At 35.1% G+C, this 20,896-nt stretch overlaps 1 protein-coding gene across 10 annotated transcripts in view; it reads left to right on the top strand.

Moving 5' to 3' along the window:
• heph (polypyrimidine tract-binding protein 1 heph) overlaps nucleotides 1–20,896 on the top strand; it is an 862,450-nt gene that overhangs the window by 587,181 nt on the left and 254,373 nt on the right. Inside the window, exon 1 of one of the 10 annotated variants that reach the window (XM_074175759.1) lies at nucleotides 10,757–11,679. The exons of the other annotated variants lie outside the window; for them this stretch is intronic. Within the exon in view, the coding sequence (XP_074031860.1) occupies nucleotides 11,560–11,679 (120 nt within the window). The 5' untranslated portion in view covers nucleotides 10,757–11,559. Of the gene's footprint in view, nucleotides 1–10,756; nucleotides 11,680–20,896 lie in introns of those variants that run through there. 10 annotated transcript variants of the gene reach the window in all.

Here is a 20,896-nt window from a genome sequence, read left to right as displayed (position 1 = left end):
GGCAGCTCGTACGGCCTCATTTGAACTCTGCTACCCAATACTTTACTTTTGTAAACAAAGGAGCAGACTTACCCAGAGTAGAATTCAGTTTAGCTTTCGTATTGGTTGGGCTGAGGCCTCTCCAATAAAAGTATTGTACCACATAACGACGACCAATTTTTTCCATTTCCACAAATTCACCGAAAATGTTCACTATTGATGACTGCCAAACAAATACTAAACAACGCAGCGTCTTCACACTTGAAACATATACTTTATTGATTGTGTACTTTTAGTACAGTGATATTTTTCAAACAAAGAGATATTCTAATTAAAATGATATAGTCCATTGTATGTTCCTCAAATGTTCTTTTTTGAAACTCAATCGAAATATCAAGCTAGTTAATCATTTGGGAATGGCTTTGAATTGAATGAAAAAAACCTGAGGCGGTCCAACTACGATTCTAATTTAAAAAAACTCGAGTCTTCGTGACTACGTCGTAAAAATTTTGCCCCAATTTTCCATTCCTGCTATTCGCAAAGGTAAATTTAAGAGATTTCGCTCAATTTTACGCACTTTCCATATATTTTCCTTTGGAATCCCTATAGGAAAGGTCCTAACTTACGTCTGTGCGTCAAATGCTTAATAAGGATAATCTATGCTGGGGCTTTTATATCTCCAGAGGACGAAGCTTGCTGTTTTTAAGAAATAAATTGGGTTTTCCTCTGATGTGAGACTTCTTCGAAGTTTTCCTGTTACATTCGCCAGGTAATGTATTTGAGAAGTAGCAGAGATCAAGAAAACATTGATTGATGGTGTTTTGAGGTTGTTAGCGTCCTTTTATATAACTTGATAAGATATCTAGTTATTCTGTTTCGTTTAATGTATGAAATATTAAAAAATCTAAAGAAATGAACTTTAAACGTTCGAGCCAGTCTCGAATATACCTACACAGTAGGTTGAATGGCCTGACGCCTATCAGAAAACAACTACTCCCTCCCCTGGCTAATACCACGAAGGGCGTTGGATTATATCCGACAGTCGTCAGTGCAGGAATCTTCACAGAAAATTTCCTGCATATGCAATTGGCAATACAACTGAAAGAATCGACCTTCAATTTTGGAACGGGCACACTTGCAGACCGGTTTCGGGCTCATTAGCCACTCATCAGTGCAAGATAGTGGCCACCATCGACCTAAAGTGAATGATATTCCATAATTGAAAATCGGAATTCTTCCAGAGTATTTCATTCCTCTTCCTAAGTTGGAGCGAACAACAAAATGTCACTCCATATAGTGAACGAGGTACTAACCAACTGCATATCCGTAATTTGCCCGATTCCTCAGAGGCTATGTGGGCTATGCTTGAAGACTGGCAGTAAACAAATCTAAAGAAATGAACGTTCAACGTTCAAGCCACTCTCGAATATACCTACACAGTAGGCTGAATGGCCTGACGCCTATCAGAAAACAACTACTACCGTGGCTAATACCACGAAGGGCGTTGGATTATATCCGACAGGCGTCAGTGCCGGAATCTTCACAGAAAATGTTCTGCATATGCAATTGGCAATACAACTGAAAGAGTCGACCTTCAATTTTGGAATGGGCACACTTGCAGACCGGTTTAGGGCTCATTAGCCACTCATGAAATATTAGTTTGTGATGGATAAGAATACTATTTTTCATTGAGAATTGTTTAAAATATCGCAATATTCAATGATTCTGTTAGAAATCTGTTGAAATCTGTTTTTTTCAAACGACCACTCTCAAAAGTCGAAACTTGTGCTAACGTGTGAATCCTAGCACGGAAGTAAAATTCGATCGTCCGGCCTTGCAGTTCGAACCACGGGTTCACACAGCGGTCAATTGGGTGAGTGGAACAAACCACCCACATCACCCCAACCGGTTACCGTCCCAAAAGAAAAGTTTGTTGTATCTCATATTGAACTATTAATTTATCTTCATTTCAGATAGAATACCGAATAAAATATTAGCATATAAAAATTATTCCATCCCAATTCATGGGAACATATCTTGAAGTTTTTGAATCAGCATAAGAACAATTATTCATTATATTTAATATACTGTATTTATAATCATGAAACTTCCAGAACAGCATTTAATACCCAACAACACCTGTTCGGGATGTAATTAATAATGCATGTTTATTGAATAGAATTACCTGGATATTTTTCTGAATTTTTGAATCTATTTCCTTTTTCCTAATTCAAGAAAGTTTCAAATCATCTAAAAGAACAATTCGTTCAGGCCAGTATCAAATTCCTACACAGTAGGTTAATGGACTGACACCTTTCAGAAAACAAATACTCCCCTGGCTAATACTACGAAGGGCGTTGGATTATATCCAAAAGCTGTTAGTGCAAGATTCTTAACTGAAGTTATTCCTGCATATGCTGTTGGCGATACAACTGCCGCAATAGATTTTCAATTATTGGAACACACTTGCACACGGTTTCGTGCTGTTTGGCCACTCGTCAGGTCAAGGTAGTGTTTATCATCAACATAAAGTTGATGATTTCCGATAATTGAAAATCGAATTCCTTCGTATTATCATTCCTAGGCTGTCATCGCCCCATCTGCCTGTGAACGAGGTAACTAAACGCATATCCGAAATTTGCCCATTCCTCGTATAAAGAAAGAAAACTTTTCACATATAGTCAGTGGGCATACTTGAAGACCGGCTATAAATCAAATCATCTAAAAGATAGTTGTTTTTATAGCCTGTCTTTAATTCGTGTTTTTCGTATACTGGTTTCATTTGAGCCAGCATAAATCGTTGGTTCATTTTTCAGTTTTAAAAACTGCTAGAACATGAAGTATGAAACCGATTCGTTTTATAATAGAATATGGTCAGTGGTGATTGTTGTGCAGGGAAGTTAAAACCCAAGGCACGTACAACCCTGCCTTGTTTACTGAACAGATTATTCTTGTTTGATAATGACTATTTGAGAACATTATGAAATACATCTGATTCGATTTACTGACTCTTTTTGTGCTAATCTTTTATATTCAATATGTCTTTACCACTTTTTATTAACATTTACTTTTGTTTGTTTCAGGTTGGTAGCAATTCCTTCGGCAATTCACCATTTTGGTACCGGTAAGAATTAGATCGTCATCATGCGTTACAAATAAGAATCCTGAAAAAAAAAAAGTGGAAATGAACTATCTTATTCTCCATAAAAATTCTTCGCATACAGTAGAAACTTCATTAGCAATTCTGATATTATTGAGTCGGAAGTCGTAACAGATTATGCAAGAGAACGCGATATTAAAAACAAACGGCTGAGGTCAACAGACGTAAAAAATTACAGTGCTATGCGAGACAATGTTAATTGCCGGTTGAGAATGTAGCAATGATTTTTAGCTAATGAGACGGCTTAGAGTCTAAGATCGGGCGGCTAATGAACTCGATACAGGATGATTATAAAAACGCCGGCTTGGAACAAGATCAACTTTTTTGTTCGATATAGAGGAAGTCGTTAGTCATTATTGGTAGCAACTTTGATTATTAAAGCAAGTATGTCTGGATATTTCGTAATCATTCAGTCAATGATCTTGGTATGGATACGAAATACATTTATTTAACATCAGCTCGAAAAGCCCCACAAACCATAGATTGTCACGCTCCTATTTTTCTAAACAATGAATTCCATGTTTAGATACAAATAATGTATAAATATTCGTGATGGAATTGGCCGACACTTCATGAAAATCCATAACTTATTCAAGTAAAAATTTATTGTGAGATTTACACTAGACAGTTCACAAAACCGCAACACGTGTTTCGCTATACAATAGCTTTTTTCAAGCGTTTTCAAACTCTCAATAGAGCTATTGTATAGCGAAACACGTGTTGCGGTTTTGTAAACTGTCTAGTGAAAGTCTCACGGAAAAGTGTTATCTGATGATTTTTTCTCCTTTTTTCGGTAGTTTCAAGTAGACTATTTTTTGCGCTAGCTATGAATAAATAAATATACTAGATATTCAAAAAGTTCAATGATTTTCCTGTTTCTCTTATTTAGATGTTTAGAACTAATCATTTGGACTGAACCCGAGATGTAAGTAATGTGACATTAGTGTAGGGGATAATTTTGAACGTATTGAACTTTATATACATGATATGTTTGAAATTTTTCAGCATTTCAAATGATGATAAATATAGTTTTCGCAAAGTATGTCGGTGAGACGCAGTTAACCTTTATTAAGTATTATTGAAGTATTTTGTATACAAGTATTTGTCTCTTATGGTAATTGGAAATATGGACGTGGAGAGATAAGAGGTAAAAGGAAAAAAAGAGACATAGCATACAGGACATTCAAAACTAACAAGTCTGATGTCAACTGGCAACAATACAAAATATTGAGAAATGAGTGTGTTAACTTATTAAGAGTAAAAAAACAACAGTATTTCTATGATAAAGTAGATCTCAACAAGAATAATCCCAAAGCAATGTGGAAAACTCTAAAATCTTTGGTTGATACAAAATCTGAAGTCCCTTGTTTTGATAGTGGAATACAATTTCAATGCCATGGTGCTGAATTATTGCTGAATTATTCAATACGTATTTTGTTAAAAGTATTGAAGAAATATTGAACTCAATTGAAAAGGCCCCAAAATGGAATAGCCTTACTACTGTTAACAGTCACTTTTCTGAATTCAAACAAATTCAATTACCCGAGCTTTCCACAATTATACATGAACTGGAGAATAAGACTGCTAGTGAAATCATTGACATTAAATTCATAAAACAGACCTTTGGAGTTATTGGTCATATATTATTACACTTTATCAATATCTTACTATTTTATGACAAACACTAGCAAAGCATGGGAGTTCTGACCAATCAATACATAACCTGGTATAGAAAAAGTGCTGGAGATAGTTGTTTACCAATAACTACTTGATTATCTAAACCAAAATGATTTGTTAATGACTTATCAATCAGGCTTTAGACAGAATCATTCATGCGAAGCATCACTACAGTTAACCATAACAAAATGGAAAAAATCAATTGATAGTGGTGATTATGTAGTTGCAGTTTTCTTCGACTTTTGAAACGATTGATCGCCAAATACTGATTAATAAGTTGAAAGCCATAGACATCTAAGGCACTGCATTGAAATAGATCAGAAACTACCTACCAGATCGCAAACAGATCACTAAAGAGGAAAATGTATTATCGGCCCCCATCACCAATAACTTCGGTGTACCACAGGGAAGTGTCTTGGGTCCTTTATTATTCCTATGCTATATCAGTGATGTACAATACTATCATGACTGTGATTTTCTCAATTTATTTGCAAATGACACGTTACTGTCAATCTCATGCAATGCTCTGTATGGCACTATCAACAAGATGAACGATTCCCTATCAAAACTACAAGTATATTTCAATATTAACAAAATGAAACTCAATGTGACAAAATGTAAGGCAATGATCCTAACCACGCCCTTTAAATATAAAAACATCAACTGAAACCAACTCAATCTGGAAATAGATAACAATAACATTGAATTCATAAACCACTTCAAATATCTTGGATTCATTCTTGATAATAGCCTATTATTGCATGAACATGTTTTCTACATAAGTGAAAAAATTAGTAAGAAACTTTACTTCTTCGCTAGAATTTCGTCATGTCTTTCAACATACTCCAAAACTACAGTATATAACACAATTATCCAGCCCCACTTTGATTATTGTGGTAGCTTACCATACTCCCTTCATTCTAATAAAATTTCACAACTACAAAAGCTGTAAAATCGCAGTATGAGAATAATACTGAAGTGTAATCGTTTTACCAGCATTGCAGCGATGTTAGATTGTTTGCAGTGGGTATCGGTGAAAAACAGATTTTATAAATTAACAATGATTTTTATTCATAAGATATTACATAAGCTACTTCCAGATTATCTAAGTGAATTTACTACGATTAACTCCCAAATACATAACTATACTACTAGAGGAAATAATATGTTTCATCTCCCTAATTGAAAAATGGCAAACTCAATGAAATCGCTATTCTATAAAGGACTCTATAGTTCAATAAGCTACCACAAGACATCAAGCAATCTAATACCATTTATGTATTTGAAACGAGGATCAGTAAACATATCCAGTCACTATAAATCACCAGAATGTCACCATAATCAATCTGGTTCACACAAATTTATATACTTCAAGTGCATTATTTTATTTTTCAGTATTTGTCTTTCTTTTCTTTTTATTATATAACTATCAGTCTAGAAACATGTTTGTATAGCTATTTTTTTATTTTTACATTAGGACATTTCCTACTAAATAAATAAAGTTCTTCTTCAAATTACATATCACTCAGTTCCAAAACAAGTCCTTTTCCCAATCACCAGAAATGCAATACTCTTCTCTATGTGCGTTTTACCAGGAGATGAAGAAAACAGAATCTCCTGAAGACGTCAACTTGTTTAATAAAATGCGCATTTTCGTTGATTGGTAGAAGTGCATGTGTTGGATTTATTCTTCACTAGAGGTTCCGGATTTACCGTTTATCAACGTTTAATTGATTTAGCGACACTGCATCATTGAACTCAAGAGTGACATCGAAACCGATCTGTCGATGCCTTGAAAAATTGAAGAGACTGTCAGATTATAATTAATTGCTCATATACTGATAGCCTGGATACATAGAAATAACAATGAAAAACATGATGATGATACGGTTCATCAGCTCCATATAAGGCCTTGAATCATCTGTGGTTTACCAAAATGGTATCGAATTATCTAAAAAAACAATTCGTTTATGCCAGTCTCAATTCATCTGAACTGTAGGTTAATGGATTGACACCTATCAGAAAACAACCACTCCCCTGGCTAATATCCCGAAGGGCGTTGGCTTATATCCGACAGGTGTCGGTGCAGGATTCTTCACATAGAAGCAATTCCTGATATGTTATTGTCGATACGACTGCCGGAATCGATTTTCAATTATTGGAATGGGCACACTTGTAGACCGGTTTCGGGCTATTTGGCCTCTCGTCAGTGCAAGTTAGTGTCGTTAAGAGTACTGGGAAAATATCAACAACACGCACGGGAAAACATTTATAATAGAAAAGTCTGACGAAAGAACTGAAAAATTGGTTCAATATATCAGGAATTGAACAAAATAGGGCTGCGTAACGGAGACCTTAGCTGCAGAAATTCATGTACAATTCAAATTATTTCCAGTAGAATATGACAAACATCCAACTAGGAACTTATACACGGAACAAGATTTTTAGAATTGATGTCATGAAAAGATGGAAGGAAAAATGCAAATGAGTCCCTGAGACAAACAAAAACACATTTGTTTAACAATCTCAACATCGACATCGGTAGGTATTCTAATCAACAAATTATATCACTCCTACCTCTTTTTCTCTTCCAAGTTGTTATGACCGGCATGTTTGTTATATGTTTTAAGTTTATAATGTACTTACTGCACATTTTCACAAAAAAATCTAGTCTTCTAAATCTAGCGGCGAACAATTCATTATTGAAATTACTTAAAACGCGGAACCACACCCCCTCTTCTCCCTGTGACACATCCTAACTAGCCCGCATGTCGAAGACCTTATCAAAAATTACCTGTGTAGTAATCTGGTCCGAAAACGGGACGCAAAAAAGGATCACTGGTGGCGCGAGCGGTGTGGCCCCATGCAAAACAAAAACGCGCGCGTGTCCGTCCAAATCAGGGGCGGCGCCTGATGTTCTACCTCCCGTACATGCCGAAACAGCATCTGGAGCAACTAGTTGGCCATGCATCAGCGTTCTCTTCTGTTTCACGCGCCGCTTCTTCCACCTTGTCTACCTGTGCACCGTGTACGCGGCGTTGCCAGACGTCAGAGGATGGATAATGTTACTCGGAGTGTTGCAGGACGAGCTTTCGTGGAAAACTTGTGTGAACATAGCAATGAGAAATGTTTTGGATTGGTTTGTTTTTCCATATCGCCAGTTCGTCAGCTTTCATATTTCAGTTACTGTTAGATGCAGAAAAAATAATTTCTTGTATATCTTCTATTTATATCGGAATTTCTTGAGATTCGAATTTGTTGATATTGTCTTAACTGATATTATAAATCAAAAGTACTATTATGAAGAGAAAACAAAATTTGTATGTATGCCTGGACTGACTGTGTTTCTTTGAAATGAATGAACTCAAAAACTGCTCAATCGATTTTGTAAGTTCATTATTTCCTAATAATTCAAAGTATTGGTAAATGCTCCATGTAGGTACCTTTAGTGAAGTTTTCCGAAATCCTCAGATGATATCATCCAAATCCTTACATAATAGCTATAAATTTCAAGTTCTTCATTCTACTTTTAACCAAATATTATGAACTTAATAATGTCGAAGTGTGTTGTCGAATTTCCCATTAAACGACTGACAATAAGTTTCTACATGAAAATTTTCTCAACCACTTATTGTTCCTAAAATTCTCTTACCTACCTAGAAATAATCGTTATTGATCAATCAATTGTATTGTAAGTTCTTATTTCTAAAATCTCTTTTTTTAATAGAATTAAATAAAAAAAAATAAGTTATGAATTTCTATAAGTTGTGATAAAACTGGTGAATAATTGATAAGAATTAATTATTACATTTAACATATGAATGTGAGATTTTCACTCAACACTTCACAAAATCGCGGCAGGTTTTTTGAAAAACAAAGGTTTGAACGTAACTTACAGAACAAAAAATTGGAGTAAATGTATTGAAAAAAATAAAGTGGGAAAACGTTCCCCAACAGTATAAAATAACAGAATAATTCTTTTGAGTTAAATCAATAATTCAATATTTATAATCTTTCTTTTGAGCATAAATTCAACCTTTGTTATGAAGTTATTGCATTTGGAAAAGGAAGGTTCGAAGCTCTATTTTGTGATATGCTTATGAATCAGTAGATTGAGGAATTCGAAACTATTGCTCAATGACGAAATAAATTTGAATAATTTCTCTTCATCAAATTTGTTTTGTAACTATGCAATTTATAATTAGGGTAGATCCTATTTTATAAAAGCACGATATAGAAAGTGTCAGTTAATATTGAAAGCTATTGTAAAACGAGTGTTACGGTTTTGTAAACTGTTCGGTGAAAATCTCATAATGAGTTGTTACTTGAATAGTATCAGTATAAATGAGTCTTGAAGACGCAAAATAATTGGAATATGGCAAAATATAATATCGACGACAATCACATTTCTTTTCACTTTCTGCTCGTGTGAATTTCATTTGAATATGCTGACCTTCTAAGGTGAAGTTTATTTCTTCTCATGATGCAGACTCTACTTCTGCATCTCAAGAATTTGGCTTGAAGCAGATTCATAATATACTCTGCTCTTGAAGAGGCGATAATTTGCTTCCCAATCTCCTAGGTTTATCAACAAAATCAAGAGTTTAGGAACTGAGAATATCTTTTCCATTTCCTCTGTAGTTTCAGGGTTGGATTATTTAGTAAAGCCACACCTGAAGAAGGCATTGTATGATGAAACACGTGTTGCGTTTTTGTAAAACTGTTCAGTGAAAATCTCACAATGAATTGTTTTTTGAATACGTTAGTTATGGATTTTCATCAAGTATCGGTCAATTCCGTCATACATAATATTTGGTTTCTTCATATCCATAAAAGGCCCCACAAGTAGCTAGGAAAAGAAGGTCCATCATAGCAGAGTCCTGAATTGTCGTGACAAAGCTTTCTACGATTAGAGAGCTTCTGGTATCTCGAAGGTATCTCGTTAGTGTGAAATTGATTGGGCTCAAAGTAACACTTGCGGCACAGATACACACACCCTAATATTTATTTTGGCCTTTCATCAATGAAATATCAGTATCATCCGCACCACATCACCTGTAGATGCTTCTTAATCATTCAACGATAAAATGCACCAATATAATTCTCACTTTATGATTATCACTCTTTTCATTCGAACAACTACAACCTCTGTCGATTTCATTCTAAAATTTTTCACATTTTTCTGAAGATGAAACTTCCTGTCTACATGTAAAATCATAAGAGACCTTGTGAGTTATAACTATCGTTCTTGTTAGTTTTGATGGGAAGCACTTCAGTTTGTTTAGGACTGCATGAAGCACGCGGGCTTCAATCCATGTTCTGCGGTTCTACTCATTTTAGAACTAATTTCACTGTACTAACACCCAGAATTATCACCTGAACGTGAATCGTAAGTACATTGCCATTCGATTAAGTTCGTTTGGCAACGTCGCATGCCCGCATGCATCAGGTTGTATTGACGGTCGCCTTGGTGGGGGTGATAGGGGCAAAAACCGGCGTGGTACGCGTGCGCGCGCGTGGCTCGCTCCACTACCGGAAAGCGGAGTTCGAAGTCTCTGCCACAGTCCGGGCCCAATTCGCTTAGTGTGCGGCGGTCTAATTTCTACAGTCTAACACTTCCTACGAACTTATACTCACCACTTTTAACCCAAGTCCAAAAATCTCTCCATTACCGGTCGTGTGACACTTCTCTCACTGATATCGCCTTTGCCTGTCGTCTTTTTTCTTCTCTCAGTGTGTTCAGCACGGTTTACCCTACGCATCACCGCAAAAAATTGTAATACATATACTTGTAATATATCGCACCCGTATCTGTGTGAAACGTTCCTTTTTGAGTACAAAATTTTTTCGTTCCGACGTTTTTAAGGCAAAGACGTGTCGAGTCTTGTCCAAGAATTTAACGACAATCATCATAAGTGTTAACATAAGGTAATAAGTGTTTAGACTATAGTTTTGTCAACTACGTTGACCGTTTCAGACCGTCCTATTTAGGCTAAAAGAAAGTAATAAAAGGGCCCAGTGCAATATAAGTTTGTGCCCCAGTCACTCGAAAAGTCAATATCCTTAGTGGACAATCATATACTTTGTGTATATATAATCCGGAAGCAGTACTATCTTTGAAAGGCACACGTACCTACAAGTTTCAATTAAAAACATATCTTGACAATCTCCGTTTCTCCTTGACCAATAAAGGGTTGTGTGCAAAAAATTGTTCAGTATTAGCGTAATTCTCAAAGCTATTTATTTGAATCAGTAGTGTACTCTTAGAGTAATTCGTGTGAAGAACATATCTGTAGGTTAAAGTACTTAATGTTAAGGAATATAATATATTTTACGTAAAATCAAAGTTTATATCGCTCAGTTATATATTTATTACAATCAAAATAATTGATATTTATTGCTAGGCTGTAAGTGTAATTGATAATCATTAACTTTACGGAGACAATCGTGCAATATAGCAAAGGATACCAAAAATTCCAATAATCTCTAGAAGACAATCTCTCGAAAGACAATCCAACGCGCGGTGGAAAAGCTTAAAAATATTCTTCTCGGCACTTTCTTAGATTCGTGTAGACGTTTATCTGTCGCGCTCCGCGATTCAATCAATCACGACGTACTTTTTTAACGCTCCCGGCCAATATCCCTACGTAGTACCCCTGTGTCCTGTCGTACCTTGTCCCGAGATCCCTCCGGCATACGCTCCTGCTCCTGTACCCTGTCCTTGCGGCCAATGTGCCCCGCACATGTACAATAATCATCATCTGACCGCCCCGAGTACATTGATTGTCAACCGTTTTACCGAAATCAACTACTTTGACAACCCTCCAATTGCCACTTCGCCGGAAAAATACGCCTACGAAATGGTAAGAAGCTTTTTTTTTCTGTTGCTTACCTTGGTGTTGTGATGCTGTGTTGCGGTATATCTGTTGACTGAAGTAGGTCAAACTGATTATTTTCCAAAACAGCTGATTTGATTGTCATTGTGCTGAAAAAAATGATAGGTGTTTATCATTGTTTTTGTGTTTTTTGTTTCGAAATGTATTGAATTGCACCATCTTCATCAATAATATAAATATATGCTTTCTGCTGTATAATAATGACCTGAAAGAATTTCAAAAAACCGCATGGTGTAGAAATTGCAGAAGAAAAGAAAGGTTTGGATAATTTAATTACCTTTAATGAAGACCATGGACTGTTTCATGACTGAATAACGTAAAAATAGATTTTTTTAAAACAGATTTTAAAGTCATTTAAAATGTAACTATATCAGTTTGACATGAAATTTCAATGCCGTGAACTATTCACTAGTTTTTAGAAGATGATAACTTGAAGAAGCTAGATAAAATTGGAGATTTTCTGATCACATTAAATACTTATGTCGAAATGGTCACTTTAATTTCTTACCAGATTCCTGCTCTGAGTTTCCTGGATGTATCATGAAAACGTCTGAATATTTTTCTCTAGTTAAATGTGTAAGTAATAGTATATCGAAAAGCACTTGTGGAAGTGACGTGTTTGGAATCCTCAATATATTTCTACATACAACCAATAGTTCAAAATAAGTTTCGTATCTGCATTTTCAGAATGTAAACTAGAACTAGGACAAACAACATCCCTTTCAGAAGAACAAACTGTGCTTTGAACTATTTTATTATGCTTTATTTGAAACTGGTAATTTCTTAGTCGAAATTAAATGGAAATTAAGTGGAAATTTTTCTTGGTCCCAAAACGACATGAAATATCATTGAGGATATTGATATGCATATAAAACACAATTTAACAATGGATTGTTTAAGAGTAGCTTATTTCGCCATTTATCACAGCATAATGACATATGCACTGGTAGTATGGGGTTCATCATGTCATCTAGATATAATATTTAAATTATTAAAAAAATCGTCAGAGTTATGGCACATCCTAAACACGCCGATCATTGTAGATAAACCTCTTTTCAAAAATCTCCGTATATCAACTCAGCGATCTTGCTTTATAATATGAATGTCTGTATTATGTCAGTGAAAATAAAGTGACTAAGCAGGAGCTAAAACGAATGTAAGGTTACCCAAATATAGATTATGTAAATCGCAGAAATCTTATTTATATATCTTTAAATTTTTTTAACTTGTTTCCATATGAGTTACAGACTTTGGACATGAGTAATAACACTTTTAAAGTGAAAATTGAGAATATTCTTTTACAAAATGTCTTTTATACATTCGAAGAATATTTTAATTATTTCGACTTATCAACTCACTTGTCTTATGATAGATATATTTTTCTATAACAATATTTATGTATTTCTACGTAGGTCTTCATTTCTCGAGATACTACGAGTTGCTTATAGACTGTATTGTATTACATTGATTTCAATTTATATTTCTATTTATCCCATTTGACGTATGCGAACTATTTACACTGTTTATTTACGATATCAAACAAATTTGATGTTTCCTTTTTTGTAGTTGATGGTGTATCTAAATTAAATATTATTTTAGGTGTGACATTTTTTTGTAAAATCACAGATTCTGATTTGGGGCTTGCCCTGTTCGTATCTCGAAATTATGTTAATAAATAAATTGAATATATAATCGTTCACTGATTTGCTATCAAGCGGAAAATGAATACTTTCTGAGAAAAATTGAAAGAATCTTATCATAATGAGTAGTGCATATTCCAAACCCAATCGAAAGAAACTAGCAGTTGTGAAATCGCTTCATTATATTCATTTAGAGTAAGTAAGTTGGATAGTTAAAAACACAAGCATTCCTAGATATAATTTCTCTATCATGAAAAATGATAGAGAAATTATATCTAGGATGATAGAGAAATGAGACCTTTTTTACCACTTGTATTCGTAACTAACGTTACTGCAGTTTCGTCCTATAAGGACATTTTCAAACGTATACAATAAACTGAAATAATCAACAATGTTATTAATCAACAGTGCTCAATGACTTTATTACCTGAATTTTGTTTACCTGTGACAACGTGGGTACGCTAATCAGGAAACCGGCATATAGACTAGGTCGATTTGGTCATTTAACAGGTTACATCCGCAATTCTTATGCTTATGGATTTTCAATAATTCCAAATCATTGAGTTTCCAACCCTTGTTTGCATAATGCAAAACTTCCGTATCGTTTAGATTCAGGAACTTGTGGTTGCATCCCAAGGAATAGTTTGAAAACGTCGAATCATTTTTACCTAGTCTGAAGGAGATTTCATGTTCAGCATACCGTCTTGAGAGATTTATCCATCTTGTCCACTTTATCTTTGCCGGAGTCTAATAGTGTTTATGTGGGAGACAATGTTGCCGAAATTTCTCAAAACGGTATGCTGAAAATTAAAGGTTCTTCAGACTGAGAAAAAATGATTCGACGTTTTCAAACCATTCCTTGGAATGCAACCACAAGTTATCAAATCTGAACGGGTTGGAAACTCAATTATTCTGAATCCTTATAAATTCATAAGCATAAGCCTTGCGGATATAACCTGATAATGTCCAAATCGACCTAGTCCATTCGCCGGTTTTCAGATTAGCGTACCCACGTTGTCACAGGTAAACAAAATATAGGTAATAAAGTCTTTGAGGACCATCTGTTATGTCCTACAGTGGTGTATACGGGTTAACATTGTTGATTATTTGAGTTTATTGTATACCTTTGAGAAAGTCCGCAATAACAATAGCGTTTTTTAAACTATGAGTAAAGTTGAGTTTACATTCAGATAGATACTAAATATTTTCGAAGCAGGAATGCGGGCACGCTAAAATATTACAATATTGAAAATAAACACTAGGAACATAATACAAATAGACATACAAGCATAATACAATACGTAATAAAAAACAATACAGATTAAGCTTTTTATGAGAAGGTAGTTCTGATTGCTGTTTTGTTTGCTTGAAGTAACATATCTTTGTCACCTTGTTCTTGGTAATAACTTTGTGAATGGATAATGTATTTATTGATATTTTTGTGGGTATAATTCATAACTTTCAAAAGTTTTTTTTTGTTGTACAATGCACTAGACCATAGTAGCGTAATGGGATATTACTTTTTTGAGTATACTCATAACACATCTACTCTTGGTTAATTTTCTACAGATTTCTATTTGATTTTCAAATCGGTATCATTTAATAGCAAAATTTTACAGCATCAACTGATGTTTAATTTTGCTGAATTGTATGTATACGTATATAATTCAGGAAAGCTCAGCTGCATCAACCTTTCTTCATTGCTAAAGTGTTATATCCCACATACGTTCGTTTTTGACATTATCACGATGTTTGGGTAAGATCACACTTGCCAGTGTACTCTCATAACACAAATTATTTCAATTTTTCGATAAAATTAATTATCATCTTCAGGAAAAAGCTACGAAAGGTAAAGGGTGTTTTTTATAGAGGTATAGAACTTTAAGTTAGCATTACTTTTCAAGATGGCGACCGATTTAACAGCTGTCAAGTGATTTATTCTTAGTTTGGTTTGGCAATTCATCATGAATAGACTCACGCCTGAACAACGCTTGCAAATAGTGCCATTTTATTTCGAAAATAATGGTTCTGTGCCGAAAACGTATCGCGCACTACGTCCATTTTATCGTCGACAAAATCGTCCATCAGAGCAGTTAATTCGATTAACCATGGAACGTTTTCGCACCACGTTTACTCTTATTGATAACTCGCATCCCCAGAGACGCCGTACGGTGCGTACTGAAGAAGCTCTTGCTGCTGTACAGCGTAGCATTGGGGAAGACCCGGAGGAGTCCATCCGCCATCGAGCACAGGAATTGGATCTGTGTCCATCCACTTTATGGAAGATTTTGCGGAAGGATCTTGGTTTGCGTGCTTACAAAATCCAACTCGTGCAAGAATTGAAGCCAAACGATCATCAAGTAAGGCGTAGATTCGTCGAATGGGCCCAAAACGAGATTACCGTTGTTCCCAATTTTCATAAGCAAATTTTGTTTAGCGATGAAGCGCACTTCTGGTTGAATGGCTACGTCAACAAACAAAACTGTCGCATTTGGAGTAAAGGTAATCCTCAAGTGTATGTCAAAACACCGTTACATCCACAAAAACTGACTGTTTGGTGCGCTTTATGGGCTGGTGGAATCATTGGTCCGTACTTTTTCAAAAACGATGGTGGCCAGAACGTTACAGTCAATGGTGATCGGTATAGAGCCATGATTACTAACTTTTTCATTCCTGAATTGAATAACCATGATGTCCAGGAGATGTGGTTTCAACAAGACGGTGCAACATGCCACACAGCTCGTGCCACAATAGATTTATTGAAAGACACGTTTGGTGACCGCCTAATTTCACGTTTTGGACCTGTGAATTGGCCTCCAAGATCTTGTAATTTAACACCGCTAGACTACTTTCTGTGGGGCTATGTAAAGTCATTGGTCTATGCGGATAAACCACAAACGCTTGACCATTTGGAAGACAACATTCGCCGTGTTATTGCCGATATACGGCCACAAATGTTGGAAAAAGTCATCGAAAATTGGACGTCCAGATTGGACTACATCCGCGCCAGCCGTGGCGGTCATATGCCAGAAATCATATTTAAAATGTAATGCCACAAGATTATCTTTCGGATAAATAAAATTCATGTCAATCGAATAATCCATCGTTGTTTTATTGCAACTTAAAGTTCCATACCTCTATAAAAACACGCTTTATTAATGATAGTAATATTCAAGATTTACCTTAAGATAAAACAATAAGAGGCACAATCATTACATGAATCAATAAAACGTATTGAGAAAATATAAGAAAATATTTAAAATTATAAACGCACATGTGCCTAGTACCTCAGCTGAAGTATTTAATAGCGTTGTTACTAATTCTAAGTTCAGCTAGGTAGCTGAGTGATTTGCACTAGTGGATCACTCTCTTCTATATTTCGGCCCACGTGATTATACGTGTGTACTTTGATTTATCAAATGTTGAAAATATACTCATTTAGATACCTACTTTTTGTTTACAGTATAATTGTATTTGTATAATATGACAGACATGAATTCGGTCAATAATTCAGAAACAAAAAGACTCGTACAACTGCAAATGTCAATTCAATTATTTCCATTGAAAAAACAAGTGTGTAATCTTTGTTATACGTTAATGTCGATAGAAAACCCAATTTGTTACGTCTAAGGCTTCTAAATTGGTTATCTGCTATATTCGTAAAGAGTGAAATAAGTCCTGAAATTTGAAAATCTAGTCAGATTTGAATCGAGTATTCATTGCAATATAAAATAAAGAATTTCGGAGTTGGGAGATTATCTTGAAGATAGTAATTAAACCACTCCCGCCTGGAAACTTATATTGTTGACAAAGCTTATAAACCTTAAATAAAATATTGAGGTGTAAAGTGAATGGAAAATGTTATTATAACAAATTGCAAGTAATCCGTAATTATTGTAACATATCTTCCTCTGTTTTTCCATAAAGGTATCAAGAAACGGGTTCAGCTACCTATCTGTTTATCGCATCAACTGAAATAGCATGTAAACAGTATAAATACCCACTGTTTGTAGTAGCTCGTGAAATCGAGCAATGAAGTTGAGAGAAGAAATAAGACGTAAACATAATTTCCATTTAACTATTTACATCACTCGAGAAGATTTGGCATCGTTCATCGTTTTGTGTTTGCAATTATTTTGGCTGTGTGTTTAAAAACAACTCCAGTATTTCACGAACGATTGTTACCATTTTCCGCAAAAACATGTTCTCACGATACACCCACTTGAATATGCCTAACAATTAAGGATGCTGTGGCTTATAAATAGCCTTCTAGATAAGCATCGTTCGGAAATTTCAGAATCATAACGACAAAACATTTGCCAACAGCTTTTCGTCTAAATAACTGAAATAGCTAAAGTTGGAGAAAACTTGCTGAAAGAAATGTATTCAAAATTCAAGAGTGACTAATTACCTTGTAGATCTTTGTGAAGAGTGTCCATTGATGAATTAAATTTTTTAAACCAGGAATTACCGCACCTTGTATGTATTGATGTAGAAGCTTTTGGTATTTTGGATGGGCATATGTGCAGGGTTTTTTTGAAAAATGCCTTTGATTTTCTATTTCTTCATCTGTAGATGGAGAAGTAGAAAGTCTGGTCCATGAAGGTTCTACCGATGAGGAAGTATTGGAAGTGCTTGAAAAGATGGTAGTCTGTTGGCGAGAGGTTTGGGGAGTATGGTAAGTGACGCAAAACTACGACGACGCCATTGTTTAGCGAAACATGTGTCGCGGTTTTTATAAAACCCTTCATTGTGAAAATCATACAATAAACTATATTAATTAGTTTTTTAATTGGTGTCCATGTTAACCCCCAACAAACTTATCGAAGCAGAAAGCGGAATTGTCTGTCCTGACATTATTGTATCCGGTTCGGAGACATTTATCTTCTTGTAGAAAACCGATGCTTGAATTTTTGTGGTATTGAATTGAACCTGGTTACTCTCACGCCATTTTCAAATCACCTCTAGATACTCATTAAGATATACAACCTCCTGCTGCAGGTGAAGATGTGCCTCCGTAGCCGATGTCCTGGAATCCAAATGGAATGACGAGACAAGTGTGCTGTCGTCAGCAAAGCAATATATTGGATTCTTGGTTTTTTCCAATAAGTCCTTGATATACAATAAAAAGAGGGTTGGAGGCAATATGGATCTTTGGGGAACACCAGCGTTGATGGTGAAAGTATTCGATAGTTATCCATCGACGGCCACTTGCAGAGAACGTTCTTTCAGGAAACTGAGGAGCCATACACAAACAGATTCGACAAGCCATAGTATCGAAGTTTGGCAAGCGAACCCTCATGTCACACATGGCCAAAGGCCTCAGAAATATCAAGCGCAACTGGTCCACATATGGGAGACATACGATAGAAGGTCGCTTGTTGATTTTTGGTTCTGAAATCCATATTGATGATCGCTCAAGATGTTGAACCTGTTCAAATATTTTAGGATATGATGATGGTCTAAGGCTTCCTTCATGATTTTTGATATCACTGATAGCAAAGTGACTGGTCTATAGTTATTTGGCCTTTTTTGGTAATAGGCTGAACAAGAGTAATTTTCCAACAAGAAGGAAAAACCTCTTCCTTGTAAGACAGGTTGAATAGTCTGGAAAATACTGGTGCGAATGGTTCATTGGCGCACTTTTTAATTACGATGACGAGCACTTTATCAGGACCAGACGCCTTGTTGATATTGAGCTGTTTCAAAATTCGCTTGACTAGACGCTGTCGAAAAGTAATTTCCGGCATTGTGTATTTTCGTGTGGGGATAGTGGGTTGTGGTTTTCCCAGAAACTCCACTGTGGGACGCAAATTGTTCAGCTAGTAGATTTGCATTTTCTATGGCTGTTGTTGCAATTGAATCACCCGCTTGTGTTAGTGGTAGAACTGTGGATTTTGTAAAGATTCTATTTACACCTTCAACTACCGACCAGAAGGATCTAGACCCGTTGGGATTGGCAAGTAGTTTATCTCTAATTCTCTGATTGTGAATAGTTGTTCGTTTTTGGGTAGAACTTCCAAATCATTAGCAATACGAAAATATAAGAATTGTCTAAATATATCTTATTTATAGATGGTACACATTCTGTAAATTAGGATCACAAAGAAATTCTGATGGCTAAATCAATCGAAAATAACTGGAATGGAATTGCATAATGCTAAATGGATTGTTATTATGGCAATATGTTCTAACATAGCTACGCTACCACTTATGAGAAAAGAAGTTAATCTGGGAAAATTTCACGTCATGTAAAATTTACAACTTGCACGCGAGACTACTTGTCATTAAGAATATGCTTCAAAACCCTGAGGTTTTTTTCATGATGATATATTCAGTGTTTTAATGTATAAGGGAAATTAGCAATAGTGGTTAGTGTACTTCCATAATGATAAGAATTTCTCGTAATTATGTATATTTGCAACCTTGATAACGAATATTTTTTGAATAATTTGAATGCTGGTTGGAGGATTACTAATAATAAATTTGAATATACTACAAAGTAAATATTCCAGGTAGTGGAGTGTTACTCTTGAACCTGTGAAAGCTATGTGAAAATGATTAAGAATGTGAGAAGCAGTTCCAAATTTGTTATTCGCTATTTTGCCATACTTTTCATTTTCGAAAGGTTGAAACCTGAATGCTTGGAAAATCATAATTTAAATGAAATTGTAGCGTATATCTGTGAAAAAGGACATTTCTTCGTTTTTGTTGGTAGTAGCAAAGATCTCTCGAAATTATAACCAAATAGTTAGAATCACTTTTTCAAAAAGTCTCACATTTCTGATACCTACTCATGAAAAATATTATATTGTTAACAATTCAAAATTTCAAAGAGTTTCATCCTCGGATATTCAATTGATTTGTTCCATCTAGGTTAGAGTAGATATGTTCTCGGGTGATGAACAATCAATAGGAACTTTTCAATCGCCAGTGTGTAGAGACAGGTACGAACATTTTGCTGACAGCAATTGAATCTTCAGGAAAATTGAACTTGTTGACTTTCTTTAGTTACCGCAAGTGATCAATCAATGACATATGTCAGAATTTTCATAATAAATAATGTCTTTCAATCTTTTTTTAAGGACAAAATACAAGCACTACAGAAAAATCCTTAAGCTTCAGAAGTTGCTGACGTGTGTACAGTTTTCTGGTTCGGAACAGTGTTCCAAGCTTTTGAGAAGCAGCCTTTGCAATTCCAGCGATATGATTGTGCCAATACATATTGGTGTCCATTTTAACCCCCAACAAACTCGAAGCAGAAATTATCTTCTTGGAAAAAACCGATGTCTGGGTTTTTGTGGCATTGAATTGAACTTGGTTACAGTTAACAGTTAATTTGAATGAAGTTGCCATTATTTTTTTTTAAACACTTCATTCAATTCATAAAAGTAGTACAATAGTAGTAGTAGAATTTAACTATTATCACAGTGTGAGAATTTATTAAAAGAAATAAATTTTATAAGAAAAATCAACAATATTACCAGTCTGTATCATATTCCACCTACTTTTTTGAAATGTATCTATAAAACCAGTCAAATCTT

The sequence above is a fragment of the Leptinotarsa decemlineata genome, unplaced genomic scaffold (genome assembly GCF_025532065.1).
Source record: "Leptinotarsa decemlineata unplaced genomic scaffold, Ldec_3_MD MMD2_tig00001064_RagTag_RagTag, whole genome shotgun sequence".
Classification (NCBI taxonomy): domain Eukaryota; kingdom Metazoa; phylum Arthropoda; class Insecta; order Coleoptera; family Chrysomelidae; genus Leptinotarsa; species Leptinotarsa decemlineata.
The sequence above is the reverse complement of the archived record's forward strand: the minus strand, read 5'-3'. Positions and strand labels throughout refer to the sequence as shown.